This window comes from Neohortaea acidophila, assembly GCF_010093505.1.
Source record: "Neohortaea acidophila strain CBS 113389 unplaced genomic scaffold BDY17scaffold_11, whole genome shotgun sequence".
Classification (NCBI taxonomy): Eukaryota; Fungi; Ascomycota; class Dothideomycetes; order Mycosphaerellales; family Teratosphaeriaceae; genus Neohortaea; species Neohortaea acidophila.
The window spans coordinates 522,208-540,970 of NW_022985520.1; the positions used below are offsets into that span (position 1 = coordinate 522,208).

The following is an 18,763-nucleotide window of genomic DNA, read 5'->3' on the forward strand; positions in this document are numbered from 1 at the left end:
TCATGACCTGCAGTCTGCGAGCTCCCTTGCCCCACCCCAACAGCGAAGGCGGGATGTGACTTCCTGCCAGCACGCAATCCTTCTCCCTTGATGCCCAATGACAGAAGGGGGCGTGCAGCAACGACAGCACTTCAGGCATGCAATGCGACACTTTAGGATGTGCTGCACCCTCCTTCCTCCACCCCAATGCACGTCCAGCAAGTCGACGGATGGGCTAGTGGCGGGGAAGGGGGTGTGAGAGGGTTGGAGCCATCTCTGCTTCCCACGCTGTCGCTGTTGCTGCTGCTGGTTTGGGGGCAATCAGCTGCCCGTTCTCCGTCGAAAAGAGGAGAGAGGAGAGGGGTATAAGTATCACCGTCTTCCCGCCTCTGATTTCTCTTTTCTTTCCTCTCTTCACCCCCAGCAATCTTCTTCAATCAAACATCATCAATCACTACCCAACTTCTTGCACTTGAGCCTCAAGCTTCGAAAGAATAACGGCAAACATGGGCTGTGAGTCCTGTCTCCTTTTCCGGGCTTTGCACTCTGCCAGGCTGGAACCTCTCACGTCGCCAGAGTGGAAGACTGACTCCTCCATCCGTAGGCTCGTCTTGCAACAACCCGTCCTGCTCCTGCAGCGACCCCAAGAAGTGCAATTGTGTAAGCTGTGATCGTCTGCCGCTCTTTGTCCTATCCATTCCGCTGACGCATTTCTCAGTAGATCAGCAATGAACGGTGACGGAGGGAGCAGGTGGAATGGAGGGATGGAGGAGTGGGAAGGTTGTGTGAGGGGGTGAGTGAATAATAGGACGTTCGTTTAGGTGTAGAGGACAAGGAGAATCGGGCCACGAGAGAGTTGCAAGGCCAATCACTCGCGGAACATCGAATCAACGCGTAGTATGCGCGGATCATTTCACAGACGGCAGACGCTCACTGAACGTATCACGCCTTGGGTTTACTACCTACCTTATACGAGCGAGTGAGTTGTATACTGCAAGCACCTCGTATCCGGCAGACGAGAGCTGGTGCGTGCCACGCCAACCAACTTCCCTCAACGGCAAGACGGCAAAACGGCAAGCCAGGTGAATCAAGCACTTTTGTGGAAGTTGCACAGGCTCTTCATGTACACGCTAATGCACAAGGCCACCAATCATGGACCGGCACAGATCCGATCTTTGCCGCAGCCTCGGCGCGATCTGGACGATATGGACGACCAGGCCGTTTGCCTTTGCACAAACTCGTGTTTCGTGCATCTCGGTGCCAGTCTAGAACACAGTGGTGATGATCATACGCATGTTCTATCGTTCAACTCGATCCTTCCTCGTGTTCATGCATGAATGTCCACTGTAGGATACATGTCGTGTTCATTGCACAACACCATCAGCGCCTGATTTGAATTCAGGGGATGGACTGCTATGTCGACGACGCTGTCGCTGTGACAGGACGTTTTTGCTCGAACATGGTGTTCTATATCGACTGAAACAGCCGTACTTGATTGCACTCAAGGCGTCTGTAACTGCTCGTCGCGCATCAGCTTCCCGTCTTTTGCCAATATCGTTGGCTTTAATGCGCGGGGCGGATGGCATCTCCCTGCAGCAATACGAGCTGCACCGCAGCCACAATTTGCGGTAGCTGCCACATTGGGCTCAGTGCTGCATTCCTCAGTGTATGCAGGGTGGTGGGTGGTTGAACGGCTGCAATTCCAGGGGATATAAAGCAATGTCTCTCCTTGACTTTTCACATGAGGCATGCTACGTTGCCTACTCCAATACTCGCGATGATGTTTCGTCTACTTCCGCTACTTGTCTCCCTTGCTGCAGTCGCAGTGGCAAGCAACGTCTGTTCGCAGTTCCCATACGCTGAACTATTGCCGCTCTCCAATTACGCGCCGGCCGAGGCGTTTTGCTCCTCCAGATTCCCTCTGACGCCATGCTCTACTACAATCACTACTAGTTCCACGACGATCGCGTCGTCGACCGTCGCGACTGTGACTGTTACCACAGGTCTGTGATAAGTCCCCCTTGCATCGCCGTCTCCACCTAACACTGACCGGCCAGGTACGATTACAACGACGGCGACCGCGGGTACGGTGACTTCGACCGTCGTTACTTCCATTTCGACGGGTAAGTCAACTTCCGACACTTTAGGTATGCGCAAAGGCTGATCTAGCGTGTCATGAAGCGTCTGTAACCACCGGCGTGACCACGATAACGAGCACGACTGGAACGTCCACTACGACGACGTACGGAACTACGAGCACCATCTGCACGGTGGCCGGCGACGTGAGTCCATCGCGTACATCTGATTAGAGGAATGGAAACTAACCTGACCGTTGCTCCTAGGCTCCTCTGCAGAATAAGCGAAGTCTCAGCAAGCGTTTGCGAGGACGTGAGCCGCACGTTGCTGGCGACTCCCTTCTTGAGCGAGACCGTGAGTGGAGAGAGAAGCACCTTCCTCGCAAACCTGTACGGAAGACCAAGACAAAATCACCGAAGACCACAGCAACGACACTAAAGAGCACAACATCGACACCAAAGAGCACAACAACGACCGCCGCGCCTACGACCAACCCTCAGGCGAGTCTGTTGTCGAAGCTCAGTTCGGAAGCCTCAGCATTCGTCAGCACCGCGTGCTCTTGCATCGAAACGGCGAAGCCATGCGTCACGAACACGGCGACAGTCACCGTGTCCTCCACCTCATTGATCACGGCGACAAGCGACGCGGAAGCTGCCACGATCGACACCGTTACCGCCACAAGCACGTTGTCCACCAACACCGTGACTACAGTGTCCGTACAAGGCACAACAATCACGGACGAACAAGCCACGGCCACCGTCGACGGAGGCCCGACCACGACTACCTCTGAAGGATGCCTGGCCAGCTGTACCCCCGGCTGCGATGAGCTGCCTGGTGGTTACTACGCTTTGGACGTCACCTGCGACCACTCCGGCACTATCGAATGGAACGCGTACAACACCACCACCGTTTCGACCCTTGAAGCCTGCATGTCCGATTGTGAGGCCTACTACGTCAATGATGTATCGTGCAGTGGATTCTATTACGATGGTAATACCGGCAGTTGCCAGTTCGGCAGCGTTGACGTATTCGATCTTGGTGGAGGCCCTGATCTCGGCCTGTCACTTGGTGTATACAATGGCTGTACTCCTCCTTCGTCGTGATTAGCGTAGCAAGATTGACGGTGGATAGCAATTATGACTGCCGTTTCATGTCGTGATCTAAATGATTCATTTCGTTTCATTCGTTACAGTCGTCGGTCGCATCAATCCTCCTTTACCAAGGCTACTCCAAATTCTCAATTACAATCCACTTCAACCGCCGACTCCAATTATCCTCCTCCATCTCCGCCGTGACCGCCCGGCCCAGGTTCTGCATCATGACCTGCCTCTCCGAAACGAGAATCTGCACATCGCGCTGCAGCTGCGCCAACTGCTGTGCACCCTCCTTGCTATCCCCTGAAGCTCCGAGTCCTTGGGCGAGACTCGTTTGGCAATGGCGCAACTCCGCCATCTTCGCCGCGTACCGTGCGTCCCATTCTTGCTGATTAGGCCCGGCTGAGGAAACGTCAAGCCATTGCTCGTGCCGCAGGTCGGCGAGCAAGTTGGCGTCTCGCTTTATTTGGCGTTGGAGGTGTTTGCGTGCCAGACGGTGCACGCCTGCCAGTTGCTCGTCTTCGGGGGGTACGTTGTAGCGCAGCGGGGAGACATACGGCGCGGTGCCCTCGAGCCGACGCTCGCAGAGGGTATTCGAGACGGTGGCTTTCGTCAAGGGAGCCAGACGGGGAGCGTGAGGCGGGACTTGCAGGCGGAAGTTGAGATCGCTGTCTTTGACGACGGTGACGCGGAGGCCGCGGGGGGCGAAGTAGTCGCTTTTGGCGCGCTCGAGGTAGAGTCTCGCGCGGCTGCCGGAATGGCCTGAGCCGGTAGAGGCGAGGGCGCGGAGGCCTTTTGCTGCAAGCGGGATAAAGGGGATAGGGACGTGGGAGGCACCCGCGCCAAACATTCGCACGCCTTGTAGGGTAGCGTTGGGGCTTTGGGCCACTGCGAGGCCGTCGAGGAAGGCGAGGAACTCGCGCATGGGAATGCTGTGGGAGGCGAGGGCGTCGGTGTAGCAGCGGGCGAAAGGGACGCTTTCGCCTTGTGGGGGGACGTCGATTTGAGGGATGATGATGGGTTGGGAGAGGGGAGGCATTTGAGTTGGATGGACAGAGGGCGCAGCAGGGATCCAGGAGAGCAGTTGCCCGAGGGCTGATTTGTCTTCTGGGCGGGGAGAGAGCGAGGATTCGTCTGTTTGGAGGGAAAGTGGTCTCGTCAAGCTGTCATCGCTGATGGAGCGAGTAGGGGTGGTGAGAGTGTCATACGAGGGGGGAGGGCCTTTGATGTCGTTCATCAGGTCTCTTGCGGGGCCGGAGGAGTACACAGGGGTGGGCGCGTTCTCTGCGATGGATCGTGGCCGGTGCTTGACTTCTTTTTCGTCAGAATGCTGGACGGCTTCGATGCCGTCGGATGTAGAAATCATGAAGGAATTGCTTTCGGCAGGCAAAAACTCGACGGAGACGAGTTCTTTTCCATCATTTTCGACCGGACGTACTTGAAGGCCTTGTGATGAGGTAGGGCGATGATATTGGTTTCGGATATTGCCAGTCGCGGCGATTGGCTCGTTGGAAGCCATGTTGGTTCTCATTTTAGTGGTGGAGAAGGATGATTGCGGGTAGAGAGGATGGCAGAACCGAGTGTAGAAATAACGAAGGTATGATTTCACGAACAATTAAAAATGAGAGAGGAGAAATAGAAGCAGAGATCGGGTGCTATTTGTACCTACCCTCTATGATACAAATGTGCTTGATGGAGTGAGGCCAAGCAACAGAGCAGCTGGCCGAAAGCGGTAAGCAGGATGTTGCCCGTGGCGCAGCAAGACCATCGTCGCGAAGGCCATGACCATGGTACAATGAGTTTGGAGATTGCGGGATGAGCATGGAGCTATTTCGAGATGCCAATGCCATCTTTGGATCGCCAATGCTCACTGCGATCGGACGAGGAGATGAAGTGAAGTTTCGAGAAACGTGATGAATGATGGATGGAGGCCTCAGGCTGGAAAATGGAGACATAAAGCCAAGGGTATTCGCGCGCAGGCAGCAAGGCAGCTGCACGTCATCCCCTTCCGCCCCACCCCGTCCCTCCACTCGATGATGCAGAAGTCCACGCCTGAAACCTGGAACTTGATTGCCCACGCCACGTGCTCTTCAAAAACTATTCCCTTTTCAACTTCTGCCCATCCGACAATCAACAATTAAACGAATCCACATCACACCATACCACCCAATATGCCCGTCCAGCGCAAAGAAGAAGAGACTCACGGCAGTAAGTCGATACCCATCCACTCCATCCGATTTCCCTTCAACTAACGACCCCCCAGACTTGACCGACCAGGTCGCCAAAGAGTCGGAATCCTCCACCGCCTCCAACCACCCGCTTCACGACACCGACAAGGAGAAGGCGAGCATCGAGCACCACCAGGCCAACCCGGGCCCCGCCATCGTCCAGAACATGCCGGCCGCCGAGAGCAAGGAGGAGTTGAAGAAGCGCTCGCACGAGCTGAACAAGCAGTCGTGAGGGACGGCATACACACATCCATGCATCCACATTCAGATGGCGCCGAGGAAAATAGGACATTAGAATAGAGTGGAGTGGAGTTTCAACAAAAACATTTGAACATTGTTCATCGATCAAGTACATCTCATAGTCATGTTATCAAGGAGGAACCTCGTCCCCCTTGTAATCCCAACATTTCCCCCGATGCTCCATCGTCCGCGAGTTCAGCATCTCCATCAGCTTCTCCACCGAGTACTCCGGCGAAAACAGCTTCCCCTCCGCCGTCGTCTCCCAAAACCCCTCGCTCAATCCCGTCTTCACCGTCCCAGGATGCATAGCAACACACATCGCATTGTCCTTCATCGTGAGGCGCAGGTAATTATCGAAACTCTTCGACAACTGCGTGACCGCCGCTTTCGACGAGCGATACGAGAACCACCCGCCCTGCGCATTGTTGTCGCTAATCGAGCCGACGCGCGCACTCATGTTCGCCCAGATGGCGCTGGCCGGCAGACCGGATGGCTGCTCGTTGTTGCCGGAGCCTTTGCGCGGCAGAAAGGACCAGAAGTGCTTGGTCAGCAGCATGGGACCGATGGTGTTGACGCGGAAGCTGAGCAACGCATTGTCGTGGTTGATCTGGTCGGGTGATTTCTCGGGGAAGAGGATGCCGGGGATGCAAAGGCCGAGGTGGAGGTAGTGCTCTTTGGGCGGGAAGAGTTCGGATACCTTGCGCTTTGCTTCTGCGATTGAGTCCTCGTCTGTAGAGTGGCATTAGCTATCTTGAACCTGGAGCACAGAGACACCCATTGCCTTCGTAAATCTGGACGACTCACCGAGGAAATCAACCTTCAGCACATTCAGCCGCTCCTCTTTCACATCCTTCAACCCCTCAAGCACCCTCTCCCTCGTCTGATCCAAATCCGTCCGAGCAGTCGCAACGACCGGCACCTTTGTCGTCAATAGAAGGCGGCGAGCAAACTCCAGGCCAATGCCGCGAGAAGCGGGCGATACGAGGGCCCACGGCTGCATTGTGAAGAGTGTAGACGCGTGAGGGCATGTTTAGCGGGAAAGGCACGCGCCTTTTCCCACTAAATACCTACACGCTCTTTGGGTGGATGCTGCCAACCGCTTGGGAAAGTCGACGACCTCATCATTGTCGGCTCCCCGGTTACACTTTCCGTGCCTGATCGACCTTGCCCCAATCGAGTTTGGCGTCATCTGTCTTCACGTGCTGGGAAATATGTCCACCTCAGCCAAATATGTCCCGCCAACGTCATGGCCTTTGCTTCACATCCGCCAAATCGGAATGAGGAGTTCTTGAATTCCTACTCGAATAGTCGTAAGAACAATGCATTTCGCTACGCTGCTAACTGCTGCAAGTGAATGACTTGCCGCTGCTCTTCATGAGCAATCCGTTCCAACGCCTCGCTAAATCAACACCAGCCAGCCGTGTAGAAGCATTGGGTATCATAAAAGCAAATGCCTCATGCGCCTGCCATGCTTCCCTTTCCGTTTCCCGCTATGCCATGTCGTAAAGTCACTCCCTGCCGTGTCTTGAGCTCCACCTCTAGAACTCCAGATCGACGAATGGTGCAAAAGACCTTCCGTCAAACCTCGCCATGTCCGCAGTATCGTCCCCATCAACCATTTCATCCCCCTCTCCATCATGCTCCAACGCCCGCTTCCCTCTCGACTGACCATTCTGCACCACCCCACTCATCACATCCTCTCCTCCTTCCCCATTCTGCTCCGCCGCAGCAGCAGAAGCAGCGACCGCACGCCTCGCACACAAAATGTCCCAATACCCCTGCAGCAACCTCTTCATGCCATCGTCAAAGTTGACGCAGAACCGCTGCGCCTGGACAAACTGCATCGCCTTGATGTAATCCACATCCACGTGCGTCTCCATGAGGTACGCCGCGACGACGCCCGCCGAACGCTCATTCCCGCTTTCGCAAAACACCAGCACCTTTCCCATCGCTTGGTACTGCTCGTAGACGCTCGTGACGTGCTGATGGATCCACTGCGTAGTCTGCGGGAAGAGCTGAATGAGCTCCGCGTGGCCTGCGACGTCGAGAGCCTGGAATTGCAGCCCCAAGGCCTCCGCTTTGCGCAGCGCGCTGTTCATGAGTTTGCTCTCAAACGCACCCTTCTGCCGCACGGCGAGGATGGCGGTGATTCCTTCTCTTTTCAGCCATTCTTCGTCCTTCGCCGCCGTCATCGGGCCTAGGTAGAGGTAGGGCAGGATGAGCTGTGCGTCGCGGCGCCGCTCGTACGTCCATTCGAACACGGGGTTGTACTGGAGGAGGTTGCGAAGGTCGAAGATGGAATCGAGGGCGGAGGGCACGATGCTGGTCAGCGGGATGTCGGGCCGGTTGTCGTGGGTGAGTGCTGGTGGGGGCACCACGATGCGAGGTGGCGCGGGGATGGCGTAGGAGGAGGTGGAGGTTGGGTGGGCCAGAAAGTACGTGTCGGAGGATGCCATGGTGGCATGGATCGTGCTGTTGAGTGTTGGTGAGAGGTTGAGGAGGGAGGAGTGGTCTGAAGTTGAGGAATAAAAAGTGACCACGAACGACAAAAGAGACAAACAACCAATTGTGGGGAAGCTAAACTCCGCCTAATACCGGCTCACATTCACTTGCAAACTTCACTTGTCAAGAATATGACACGAGATCATTTCGAACGACCGACGTTTATACACATGCACTGCCTAATCTAGACCTCGCACCGTTCCGCCGCGGCGAGCCCATAATAGCTCCAGCGCCCACGAAACGCCTACGCCATGCTAAGAAGTGCAACCGATCCCCGTCCACCACCATCGTATGAGATCCATTCATTGAACGAAATGGACTCTGTCGTAATGCATGCCCCGACTTCTCGCCCGTCTTCTCGCCCGTCATGCCACATGGCTCATCGCGAAAAGGTAGAGAGTGTCCACTCTAAGCCAGATAGCCCAACTCATCACCCTCCAGCCGCTCCAGATACTCCTTCTCCAGCAGAATGTCGATGCACTTCTTGATATCCGGCACTTTCGGGCTGAAGCGACTCCGAATCTGCGCAATGGTCTCGCTGACGAGCTGGGCATGCTTTATTTGTTTGCGAGACTTCATGATGCGAACGATGGCAGACTGCAGGATCGTGGTTAGTCGGAATAAATTGGAGATAATCGATACGACAGCAACTTCACTCACCTGCATCAACATCTTGCGGTCCTCTTCAATCGTCTTGTGCGTGTCTTCCGCTTCCTGCTTCTGCTCCGCCTTGATCGCCACGTTCAAGTTCACCTTGACCTTCTTGTTCTTGAAGTCGTGGTTGAGTGTGTACGACGTGCCCGACTGAGCCGGCGCGCCGTCAGGCTTGGCGGTGAGCACCTTGGCCTTGAGCATGATGCCCAGCGACGGATCGAGCGTCTCCTTCTGCAGCATCGTCACATTCGCGATATCGTCGTAGCTCACAGTGTCCGAATCATTGAACATCAGCAGAATCGCCATCTGGTATGTCGAGACCTGGAAGGTGTAGGGAACCTTGCCCATCTTCACGTAGTTCGCGCGGATCTCACCCTTGCACAAGTGCCAAAGCCATGTGAGCTTCCGACCCGCATGTTTGTTAGAGTAGAAGGTCTGGAAGCGCTCGTACGTCTTGACAATCTCATTCGGCGGGACAAAGGTCGTGCCCGGCGGTTGCAGCGGCCAGAAACCGGTGCCGAGGACTTGGTAGTAGGCATCAATGTCATTCTTGCGATCCTCGGCGTCGATGTGCTCGTTACGCCATTCATCGTACGCCTGGTTGAGATCTTTGGAAGTCTGCATGTCTTGGAACATACGCTGCAGCTTGTTGGTGTATTCGAAGCCGGAAGCATCCTTCAACTTGGAAATCATCGACGTCTCGGCATCGGGAGAGGCAGAGGTGCCGTTGACGAGGCGCTTGGCAAGGGTCTTGGAATAGAACTTCTGGAAGACGTCTTTGTCTTCGATGTATTTGAAGACGGTCATGACCTGGTTCAGCATCTGCTCCATGTCGTCTTCCTCGGTGGCCTTGGTCGACCTCTTGAGCACATTGTCTGCATGCTTGGCCAGGAGCTCTGGAGACCGCGTGGAGTTCTTCTGCGTGACTTTGTTGCGGTTGACGTACTCGCGGCATGCATTGTCCAGCGATCGAACGAACTCTGACTCCCCTGTGAAGGCGTTCTTGACCAGCGCAGCATACTGTGCATGCACCTCCAGGAGCGCGTCGACATAGGCTTTGGGGTCGAGGTTGTCGCCTTGATCTGCCACCTTCTCCACCGCGAGATGGCCCGCACGACGCACGTGAGCTTCGAAGCGAGATCGGAGAGGATCGAGACCTTCGGGAATGCGAGCAAGCAGCTTGTACATGCGAGCCATGTCTTCCTCACGGTCGTTGTCGAGGAGGACTTGAAATTCGTCACGCATGACACCGGCGTGCTTGGCGATGAGTGCTTGTTCGCAGGTCTTCATCAACGGCTGCATGATCTCTTGCAGTAAGAACAAAGACACGCGCTCCTTCTCCTCATCCAGCCTCTTCTCTGCCTTCTTCATGTAGTCGACGACGGAATTCTCGGCGAGGAACTGTGCTGACTCGGCTTCGTAGTACTTTGACGTCGCTTCCAGGTATGGCTTCTCGAAGCACAGCCGGTACACATCCAGAGTCGGCTTGGTGCTGTCGGCTTCATCGATGCCCAAGGAAACGAAGGAGGCCACGACATCCTTGACCTTGGAGTGTTCAATCGTCTCCCCGTTCCTCAGCTTCTCCACGAGGCGCAGAACAGCACCCATGACGGCATTCTGCGTCGTGCCAAACATGTCATCCTTCCACCGCACCAGGTGGAGGGTGTAGATGTCGTAGATGTCCTTCTTTCCCTCGTCCATCTCTCGCTTCACCCAGTGGCGGTTGAGGTATTTGAAGAGATGGTTGTTGTACGTGCCGGCGGTGGTATACCGCTTCCACTCTTTGATGTAGAATGTGAGGAGGGCCTCGTCGGAGTGCTTGACCATCTCGGAGTGGACACCGGCCAGATGACGCTTCAGGTAGTCGTTGAGGCGATGGTACAGCTCCTCACCAAGCAAGTGAGCGCCTCGGTGGTTGCTGCTGAGGCTGGTGTGCTGGGTGACGGCCTTTTGCGCGGTACAGAAGTTGTGGATGGAGGTGTAGAGGGACATGTACGTCTTGAGATCCACGCCATCCTTGAGGCTGTACATGAGCCGGTCCACTCCCCACTCGAGGTAATTCCAGGTGTTGACGATGTCATCTTTTGACGTGGGCATGGGTGGTGGCGGGCGTGCCGCACTGCTCGTTTTCGACATGATGGCGGGGGTGCGGGAGGGTTCGACGGCGTCAGGCAGCTGTGTTGGGTGATGGAAGCTGACGGTATGGGCTGAGAGGGTTGCGTGTTGGTGGGTTGATGGGAGGGGTAGTGATATCGAAGGGTGATAGTGGCGTGGCCGGCCGCTTTGTTCAGTCCACTGCCGCAGGTAGGTTGCGGGCGGGTAGAGAGAAGCGCGCAAGTCAACACGCGGATGCTAAGAAGAAAAAGAGGGCACTGCAACCTCTGAAGAAAGAAGATGTAGCACGTAGGTGGATCGGGAGAGGAAACGGGTGAGTGCAGGCTGGTGTGACGGCAGGGTGTTGATCGACGAGGCAGTCACGACCCTCTAGGCCCCCGAAGAACTTCCGAGCCAATCAGCGTGCTCCATCAAGTCACCTCTCACAACCACCACGTGCCGACATTCACCTTCATGTCCAGAGGTGTTTAGGGAGTTTGTGCCCGAGAGATAAGTTGGACGCGTGCGAAGAGACTTCTACGCGTACGTTGTCGACTGGCCAGCGTCTTTCTCCCGGATGAAGATGGCATGTAGGTCTATCCACCTCTCTAGTAAGGCAAACTACGCCTATACGTTCAATGCCGGTCCATCATCACCATACACTGGATCCTTCGTAAACCAAGGAAGGCCTTTGATACTCTCAACCTGTTTCTCCTCGCCCTTCTTCCCATAGCACTAAATCTTCAAATCAGCAAGCTCCTCCGCAGGCAAGGAACGAACATATGAACCCACCATATCCCAATTACACCCCCTAGGATAACACCCCACCATCTCAAACCCGCCATCCTCGTCCTTCAAAAGCCGATGCGACACTCCAGCAGGCAAGACAACCACATCCCCCTTCTCCAGCACCTCCTCGACACGCTTAGGATTCTCCGCATGCCCAAAACACAGCCTCGCCTTACCAGCCGCAATGCCTAGGACTTCGTGCGAGGTGCTGTGGAAATGATCAAAGGGGTACATCGAGTATCTCCATTGCGGCGTCACCACTCCAACGGAGGTAAGATGGGACTCGATCTGCGAGGCGTTGATGCTGGAGGGGGGAAAGGCGGATTTGTAGATGAGGAGAGGCTTGTTCTGGATGGATGTATTGGGTACGAGACCGTGGCTGGGGATCTGAAATTGTAGGACTTTGAGCTCTTTCAGTGGTGTGAGTTTAGAGGCCATTGCTTCGTCGGTTTCTCCAGATCACATTCAAGTCACACGGTTGTTCTGATGAGGTCGGCTCATGGGCAAATGCTACGTCATGCTGCGAGCTACAACGCCAAATGTACCAGTATTTCCCCGTACCCTTGCCACAAGGCATGAAAACCCCAGCTCACGTGCTCAGACGGATGAATGACAGAGAAAGCGTTTCATTTCTAGGTCGCCTCCGTAAAGGCGTTGAGCACTCATATACATCATCAATCCATGGGTATACTCCAGCCAGCCGCCGTGACTACAGAGCCCCGAACAAGCATAGCTTTTGCACCCTGCAGAACGCCAGAAACGTCCGTCGTGACAAACTTCCGCCTACGACTTTTACCGTCCTCTCCCTGTTCTCTCATCGCCTATCGCAGCCTCGTAGCTTGGTATCGGCGGACTCAGCAACGGCTGCTGCTCCCCGCTTTCCTGGTCCTGCGATGCTCTGGGCGTGGTATCATCATCTGACTCATATCTCTCTTCCTCCGGACTCTCATAATCTGGCGGCGGAGCATCCGTGGCTTGCTGGCTGCCCTGCGCCGCCTCGCTCGTCCCCTCACCCGCATCATCATACTCTTCTTGTCGCGCGTAGTCCGTGAAATTCAGCTGCGCCAGGGAAATGTCCGTCGGCGAACGTTCGGGTCCCGGACTCCGTGCTGGCGGACCTCGTCCAAGTCGGATCTGCGCACTACTCGTCCGGCCATGCGTAGGAGTGGTGAAGTTATGGCCGTCTCGGACGCTTTCTGGCCCGCCTTCCAGCAGTATACTACCTGCTTCGCTGCCGTAAGGAGGCGGTGGCGCGAGACTGCCGGTCATGGGAGCCAGGCCCCACTTCTTCACATTCGCTTCGATGAAGACAAACCCTGCCTGCCCGAAGTTGACGTGCACATTGCATGGGCCGTCTGCTCCCACGGTGGGGAAGAAGTTCTGCGATTTCAAGCCGTGTGCCACATCGTCGAGTTTCTTGCCGTTCCTGGTGAAGAAGATGGTGCCTGTGCGAGGTCGATAACCCACACCCACAATGTCACCCTGCACAAAGGCAGGGCCATAGTTTGTCCCGGTGAACGGCTGGTTGTATCGCCTTTGGCCAGTCGAGGAGTACGCAAGGGAGAACTTGTGTAGGCCTGGGAGTCTGAAGAGCGGATAGGGTTTCGTTGTCAATCCGATGCTGACCAAGGTCGTTTCCGGCTTGTCGTAGAGCTTGGCCTCCCAATAGTATACCTCATTCTGTTTCGGAATGGGTAGGTTGCTCTGCACGCTGCATTCCGAGTCAAAGAATTCAATCTCCGTCCGTGCCTCCACAAAGCAATTGGCAATCTCCAGTTCGGGCTCGAATTCCCACGCTGATACCCCCTTCTCTTGAATGGCTAGAAATTGTGACAAGGAGATATCAGTGTGCATCGACTCGGGAGGATTGTGCTGGACAAAGGCTGGGCAATCAGTCAGCGGTGTTCAAGTACTTGCACCAGGCATACCACCCACCTTTCGCTCTTGACCATTCCGCCCGCTGTGACTCGTCCATCTCCGCCACTGCCTCCTCTTCCTCTCGCAGTTGCTGCTGTTCATCATCGTACTCTCCTGGCCGGCCAATCCGGTCCAACAATATCCGTCCCCGGGTGGTGTGGCGGAAGAAATAGACGAGGGCGATGATCGCGGCCACCAATGCTGCCGAGCCGAAGGCGGACAGCATGCCGATGAGGATGCCCTTGCCCGTGGAGCCCAGTCCGGGGTCGCCGGCTCCTCCGTCCTGCCATGCTTTCCAGCTGTCCTCTATTCTTAACTCGTAGATGTGATGTGATGATGCGCTGGAGGTGGGGTGTGATGGGATGTAAGATGTCGTGAGGGTAGACAGATGAGAGCCATAGTATGGCCCGTGATACGCCATCGGCCGGCGGTGAGCGCGAGAGCGGGTTGTCATTCAGTTACACACTCGCTCGCAGGCGATGTTGAGTCTGTCGGAAGGGGATGGCGACAAAATGGTCGGTCTCGAGGGATTCGAGGGATGGGGGGTGTTGATGTTTCAGACTCGCGACGTAACCGATCGGGGATGCGTTGAGCGTCGACGGCGGGCTGCCCGTCTCTATGAGCACAGGGGAGGTGAGGCTATGTCGTTGCCTCTCGTAGGATGACGCAAATCATGAGAGCAGGTGGTGAGTGATTTGAAGACAGGCGGCGACGAAGGGTGGGTGAGGAGATTCCAGATCGTCCGTTACGTAGTAGGTAGGCAGACGGCGGGCGGGAGGGACTGGACGCCTCTCGCCAAACTTTCCCTCCGCACTGCGACTGGCTCGGCGATGCAACCGCACCGAAAACGGAGTTGCTACACCGCAGGTCCTGGACTACGTGACTGGACAAAGACGAGTTGTGACTTGCAGCGATTTCTTCGACGATAACTACGGTTGCTCAGTCCGATATCCAGTTCAAACCTCTCTACTCCACAAGAGCCACTGCCACGGTCTTTGCGCCCGTCTTTGAGAGCCCACGGAGACCTCCATCAGCCCCCGAGTCGTCCTTTAGCACACCCGCTCATTCCCCACCTTGCAGCACACCAAGCACAATCGTCCAGCCCATTCAGTCGTTGTCACAGCTAAGCGCCCTTTCATTCTTCCCCTATTTCATCACATCGTTCCAGTCTTGCAAAGTAATGACTTCCTTCTTGGCAAATAGCCCTAAAATCAGGTGCCGGAACAGGGCGTTCGCTCTGTAATGCAACGGCTTAACTGCCAGTCCTTGGAGCACCTTGGCCCATTTGCCGAAGCTGCCGAGGATGAAAAGGTAGTCGCTCCCACGGGTGATCTCCACGCAAAGGTCGTGCGGATGGCAGATATATCCAATCTTGTCCGGATCATTGGCGACCAGGCTGACAATGGCGATCTTGGCATGTTGGCTTTCGGCTTCGCTGATGGACAGAACTCGCACTTCCTTCGCGCCCGTGCTCTTGTCTTGATCTTGGAGAAGCTTCCAAACCAGGCGCCTTTGGCCGTAGTAGGGACTGATGATGACAATGTCCACAGGGTTCACGCCGCCGAGGACAAACCCGACCACGGTATCCAGGATCCAGGCAGCTTCGCCATCGTTCACTGACGACGTGGTGTCGCCAAAAAGCTCGCTCTTCGTCTCGCTGGTATCAATGCCGATTCTTGGGGATCGGTTCCAACCTGTGTTCCGCAGAGGCTCCAGCAGATGCTCCACCAACTCCCGCAACGCCGACTCCACATCGTTTGCTTCCGCAATCTTCAACTGTCCGTCGTAGATCTCCCTGTTTGGAAAGTCGGCTATGCGAGGGTGGAGAGGACGCTGCACTTCGACAGGACGCACCACAATCGCATCGCGGAAGATGTCGGATGCTTCGTTTGCGCTCATGGAGGAAATCTCCAGCACAGATGATCGCCGACCGCCAGTCATGAGCAGATTGATCTTGTCCTTGAAGGTGTCAACAGCATCGAGAGAAGCAAACCGGCCAGCTTGATCTCGGCAAAGAGCACGCAATTCGGCGGATTTGCTCACGTCCTTGTCCGCTTCTCGCGCAACTCCTAGACGCATTTCAAATGCCAGGCCGTCCAGGTCTGGGAAGATGCCATCAGGGATCGTGCTGAGTTTGTTCCACGCGACAGGAGAGGCGTCCACTGCTTTGCCGCCAATCCGCTTCACAGACCAGCGAGTGACAAGCCAGCGTGGTGGCGGAATCTGTTCGAATGGATAGTTTGCGCTGTCAAGGTCCTCTTCCGGAGACGCCAGGCGATAGTACCACCAAGGACCCATAGTCGCAGTCGCGAAGAAGACGGTCCGGATATACTGAAAGAACGGGCGACAGTACTCTGCCTGCTCCGCCGCGACCCACGTGTAGATGCTGACCGCGCTGGTGCGATGCAACGCCACGATCGCGCGATCGGCTTCGGTCAGGTCTTCGCCAGCCGCCGCCCTTGTTGCAAGCTGGTCAATCTCGGCGGGTGTTATGCCTCTCCATACCGGCCTCCCAGTAGCGCCGGTCGTCGGCTGCTTGTCGATATCGTTGAGCAGTAAGTGTGTTGCCCAAATGCTGTTCTCACCCGCCAGCTCCCGGAGTTGCCTCGATCCCTGTGGCATGCCCTCGCGCACAGTGGCATCGTCGTTGACCCCGAACTCAAGGCCAATGGCGGGTTCCGAATCAGTGTTGCGAACGCAACTGTGGGCGTAGCACTTCCAGAAGACGACAGAGGTGGGCTTTCCATCTTCACCACGCTCGCGATTGATCCTGAGGTGGATCGATGGCCGCTGCGAACCACCGTGTACCATGAACTGGACCAAACGGAGATCCCCATCGGAAGAGTCTTCTGGTCTGTATCGGTGTGAAGGATGCCCGAAAACTGACTGCTGGGCCTCGTCGACATCGCGAATGCAGATCAAAGCGAACCGCCACGTTGCAATCTCCTTCGAATTCTTGTCAACTCCAAGCCGGAATCTCGGGACGTCGTGGCCGCGATACATCCGGCCTCCATGGTTATGGACAGCGGCAAGCGGGAACTGCTTCTTGTGGTCGTGGTCCAAGTAGTCCGGGTAGCATAGCTCACGCTCCTTCTCGGCGCCTTTCAGCTCGTCGGGCAACTCGTCGACGACCTCAAACGTCTCCGTGACCTCTTGCGCGGGTTCGTCTCCCAGGCCTAGCACGTACTTCCTGTAGCTTCGAGCGACTTGACCGAATGGATTGGGTCGCTCCATTGTGCTGAAGGCGGTAGGTGCTTCAAGGGAGAGGGAGATTGAGGGAGTGATGATATGGGGAAATGAGTGTGCGAATGAATGTTTGAGCGAGGTTGCAGGAAACTAGGGCAAGGTGGGTGAGGCGCCTAGGGGTGAATGTGTTCAGTCAACAAACGACAAACAAGGAAGGAACGATGAACTCGTCGATCACATGCACACTCGCTCTCCCAAACGCGAAATGCACTTTTCGTTATGTCCAGCCAATGCGATGATCGAAAACGTTTTCAGAGCAATGTATAGATTCAGGTTCATGATGTGTTTGATCCCTGTACTCAATTCAATTGCTGCTCCTCCTTCTGGTCTCATTAGTCGGTCGTCCATTGGCCGCAGAAGGTCGACCTGAATCTCCGTCCTCGTCCTCCTCATCGCCATCTCGATCATCCTTCCGCCGCGCCCTCCACCACTCCTTCCAAAGCTCCGAAAACAGCGCATTCCCCTCATGACCACTCCTCCGCCTCCGCGCCAGATCCGGGTTTAGAGCGGGCGCAGGCACGGTGCGAGATCGCAAAGGAGGCCCATCCGAGCTGCCCTCCTCCCCTGACCCAGCCTCCAAACTCCTCCCCGCGCTCATTCGGCGATGTCGTCTTTGCCGCTGTCGACCGGTGCTCGCGGGGCGGCCATTAGGAGCTGCGTCGTCGTCATCGGGCGCATTCGCGGGCGGGTCAAACGTGTTGTATCCTTCGTCATCCTCATCAACGAGCTCATGCCAGATCTGCGACACTTCTTTGAGCGTCGAGGCGCGCTTTCGTCCTACTCTTCCACTGACTCTCCTGTTAGATGTCCGGCTTTGCGGTCGTTTGCTCAACAGTCTGCTGCGCTCTGTATCACTCTCTTCGTCGTCGGCATCGCTAGGCACGATCGATTCGCTTGCGCCATCATCAGGGTCTGCAGCAAATCCCAAGCCGGGGGTGAGCAGCGTCTGCGGGATCTCGGCTTGCGTCATTTGTGCTTTGTCTCCATCTTCATCATCTTGCAATCTCCAGCTCAATGCAAGAACACCTGACAGAAGAATGACCGTTCCGAGAGCGATGAGGCCTGCGTGGAGAGGCGGTAGTCGGTCCATTTGTCGAAAGTAAATCAGGCCATCGAGGATGGCGACGATGTTGTAAATGCAGAACACAAAGGGGTAGAGGATGCTGGTTGAGATGAGCTTGAGGCCGAGGTGGAGATAGTAGAGTTGGGATAGGGCCAGCACGAGGAATGCGAGAAGGAGCAGCCAGGATTGGTAGCCTCGGAATTGGTTGACGTTATCCGTCAGACTGCGCACGATAAGTTCCACGGCGCTCTTCGCCAGTAGAAGTGCGTGTGCAGACAGTATTCCGGAGAGCAGCCCATAGCTCATGCCTCGTATCAACTGAACCCTCGGGCGATCTCGGACCGCCGCGGACACGCATTTGCGCAAGATGAAGTCCGTCACCAGTACCCCGCCTGCAAAGACCATTGACAAGATGAACCAGACCAGGAAGCTGGTTTCGTGCAGCAGTACGAGCAGTTGTGTCAGGCTATGACTGGGCTCCGGTAGCGCCGAGAAGAAGCTGATCAACACCGCTCCTCCCGCCACCAGAATCGTTCCATATGCAGTCCTCCTCGTCCACGGCTCTTTCAGCAACAGCGTCGCAAGCAAGGAGTTGAACACCAGCCCGCTGGCTTGTAGCGTGCTCAAGAGCGGTAAAGGGAGGGTGGTGATCTGGATACTGCTGCCGATGATGTTGGCGAGGAGGAAGAGCGACATTCCAATCTGCCACCGCCGTCTGCGGTAGGGCGGGCGTCGCAAGCCGGAATCCTCCTTCTCATCTTCGAGCATGTGCGATTTGCGCTGCAAGGTGAGACCAATAGATTGCACGCATGTCGAGATGAGGCCGACGATGATGCCCAGCGCGACTCCGGCGCCGGGCGAGAGGCCGGGCATCATGGCGG

At 56.0% G+C, this 18,763-nt stretch overlaps 10 protein-coding genes across 10 annotated transcripts; 2 read left to right on the forward strand and 8 right to left on the reverse strand.

Annotated features, from left to right (window-relative positions):
- Positions 1-1,729: 1,729 nt before the first annotated feature.
- BDY17DRAFT_356256 (uncharacterized protein) lies at positions 1,730-3,158 on the forward strand (the record flags this gene model as incomplete). Its single annotated transcript, XM_033738275.1, has 6 exons — positions 1,730-1,982; positions 2,037-2,102; positions 2,161-2,261; positions 2,322-2,409; positions 2,460-2,597; positions 2,659-3,158. The coding sequence occupies exons 1-6, from the start codon at positions 1,757-1,759 to the stop codon at positions 3,156-3,158; spliced, it is 1,119 nt and encodes a 372-aa protein (XP_033586141.1). The 5' UTR covers positions 1,730-1,756.
- Positions 3,159-3,218: 60 nt separating this feature from the next.
- Positions 3,219-4,810, reverse strand: BDY17DRAFT_41620 (uncharacterized protein). The gene is made up of 3 exons (XM_033738363.1): positions 4,588-4,810; positions 4,358-4,370; positions 3,219-4,283 (listed from the first exon to the last, which is right to left on the reverse strand). Exons 1-3 carry the CDS (start codon positions 4,678-4,680, stop codon positions 3,280-3,282), a joined length of 1,110 nt encoding a protein of 369 aa, XP_033586142.1. The 5' UTR covers positions 4,681-4,810; the 3' UTR covers positions 3,219-3,279.
- Positions 4,811-5,320: 510 nt separating this feature from the next.
- On the forward strand, positions 5,321-5,609 carry BDY17DRAFT_327528 (uncharacterized protein; the record flags this gene model as incomplete). Its single annotated transcript, XM_033737687.1, has 2 exons — positions 5,321-5,357; positions 5,413-5,609. 2 exons carry the CDS (start codon positions 5,321-5,323, stop codon positions 5,607-5,609), a joined length of 234 nt encoding a protein of 77 aa, XP_033586143.1.
- Positions 5,610-5,747: 138 nt separating this feature from the next.
- BDY17DRAFT_256889 (uncharacterized protein) lies at positions 5,748-6,617 on the reverse strand (the record flags this gene model as incomplete). Its single annotated transcript, XM_033731639.1, has 2 exons — positions 5,748-6,346; positions 6,422-6,617. The coding sequence occupies 2 exons, from the start codon at positions 6,615-6,617 to the stop codon at positions 5,748-5,750; spliced, it is 795 nt and encodes a 264-aa protein (XP_033586144.1).
- A 266-nt stretch (positions 6,618-6,883) lies between these two features.
- Positions 6,884-8,180, reverse strand: BDY17DRAFT_304216 (protein-tyrosine phosphatase-like protein). The gene has a single exon (XM_033734689.1). It carries the CDS (start codon positions 8,071-8,073, stop codon positions 7,156-7,158), a length of 918 nt encoding a protein of 305 aa, XP_033586145.1. The 5' UTR covers positions 8,074-8,180; the 3' UTR covers positions 6,884-7,155.
- Positions 8,181-8,264: 84 nt separating this feature from the next.
- On the reverse strand, positions 8,265-11,319 carry BDY17DRAFT_304218 (Cullin). The gene is made up of 2 exons (XM_033734690.1): positions 8,780-11,319; positions 8,265-8,716 (listed from the first exon to the last, which is right to left on the reverse strand). Exons 1-2 carry the CDS (start codon positions 10,907-10,909, stop codon positions 8,528-8,530), a joined length of 2,319 nt encoding a protein of 772 aa, XP_033586146.1. The 5' UTR covers positions 10,910-11,319; the 3' UTR covers positions 8,265-8,527.
- Position 11,320: 1 nt separating this feature from the next.
- Positions 11,321-12,200, reverse strand: BDY17DRAFT_304221 (cupin domain-containing protein). Its single transcript, XM_033734691.1, has 2 exons — positions 11,660-12,200; positions 11,321-11,602 (listed from the first exon to the last, which is right to left on the reverse strand). Exons 1-2 carry the CDS (start codon positions 12,092-12,094, stop codon positions 11,495-11,497), a joined length of 543 nt encoding a protein of 180 aa, XP_033586147.1. The 5' UTR covers positions 12,095-12,200; the 3' UTR covers positions 11,321-11,494.
- BDY17DRAFT_304224 (concanavalin A-like lectin/glucanase domain-containing protein) lies at positions 12,201-14,380 on the reverse strand. The gene is made up of 2 exons (XM_033734692.1): positions 13,592-14,380; positions 12,201-13,539 (listed from the first exon to the last, which is right to left on the reverse strand). The coding sequence occupies exons 1-2, from the start codon at positions 14,025-14,027 to the stop codon at positions 12,449-12,451; spliced, it is 1,527 nt and encodes a 508-aa protein (XP_033586148.1). The 5' UTR covers positions 14,028-14,380; the 3' UTR covers positions 12,201-12,448.
- A 339-nt stretch (positions 14,381-14,719) lies between these two features.
- On the reverse strand, positions 14,720-16,807 carry BDY17DRAFT_313367 (AAA domain-containing protein; the record flags this gene model as incomplete). Its single annotated transcript, XM_033735706.1, has 1 exon — positions 14,720-16,807. One exon carries the CDS (start codon positions 16,805-16,807, stop codon positions 14,720-14,722), a length of 2,088 nt encoding a protein of 695 aa, XP_033586149.1.
- A 95-nt stretch (positions 16,808-16,902) lies between these two features.
- Positions 16,903-18,755, reverse strand: BDY17DRAFT_330487 (uncharacterized protein; the record flags this gene model as incomplete). The annotated part of the gene is made up of 2 exons (XM_033737879.1): positions 16,903-17,451; positions 17,515-18,755. 2 exons carry the CDS (start codon positions 18,753-18,755, stop codon positions 17,124-17,126), a joined length of 1,569 nt encoding a protein of 522 aa, XP_033586150.1. The 3' UTR covers positions 16,903-17,123.
- Positions 18,756-18,763: the final 8 nt, after the last annotated feature.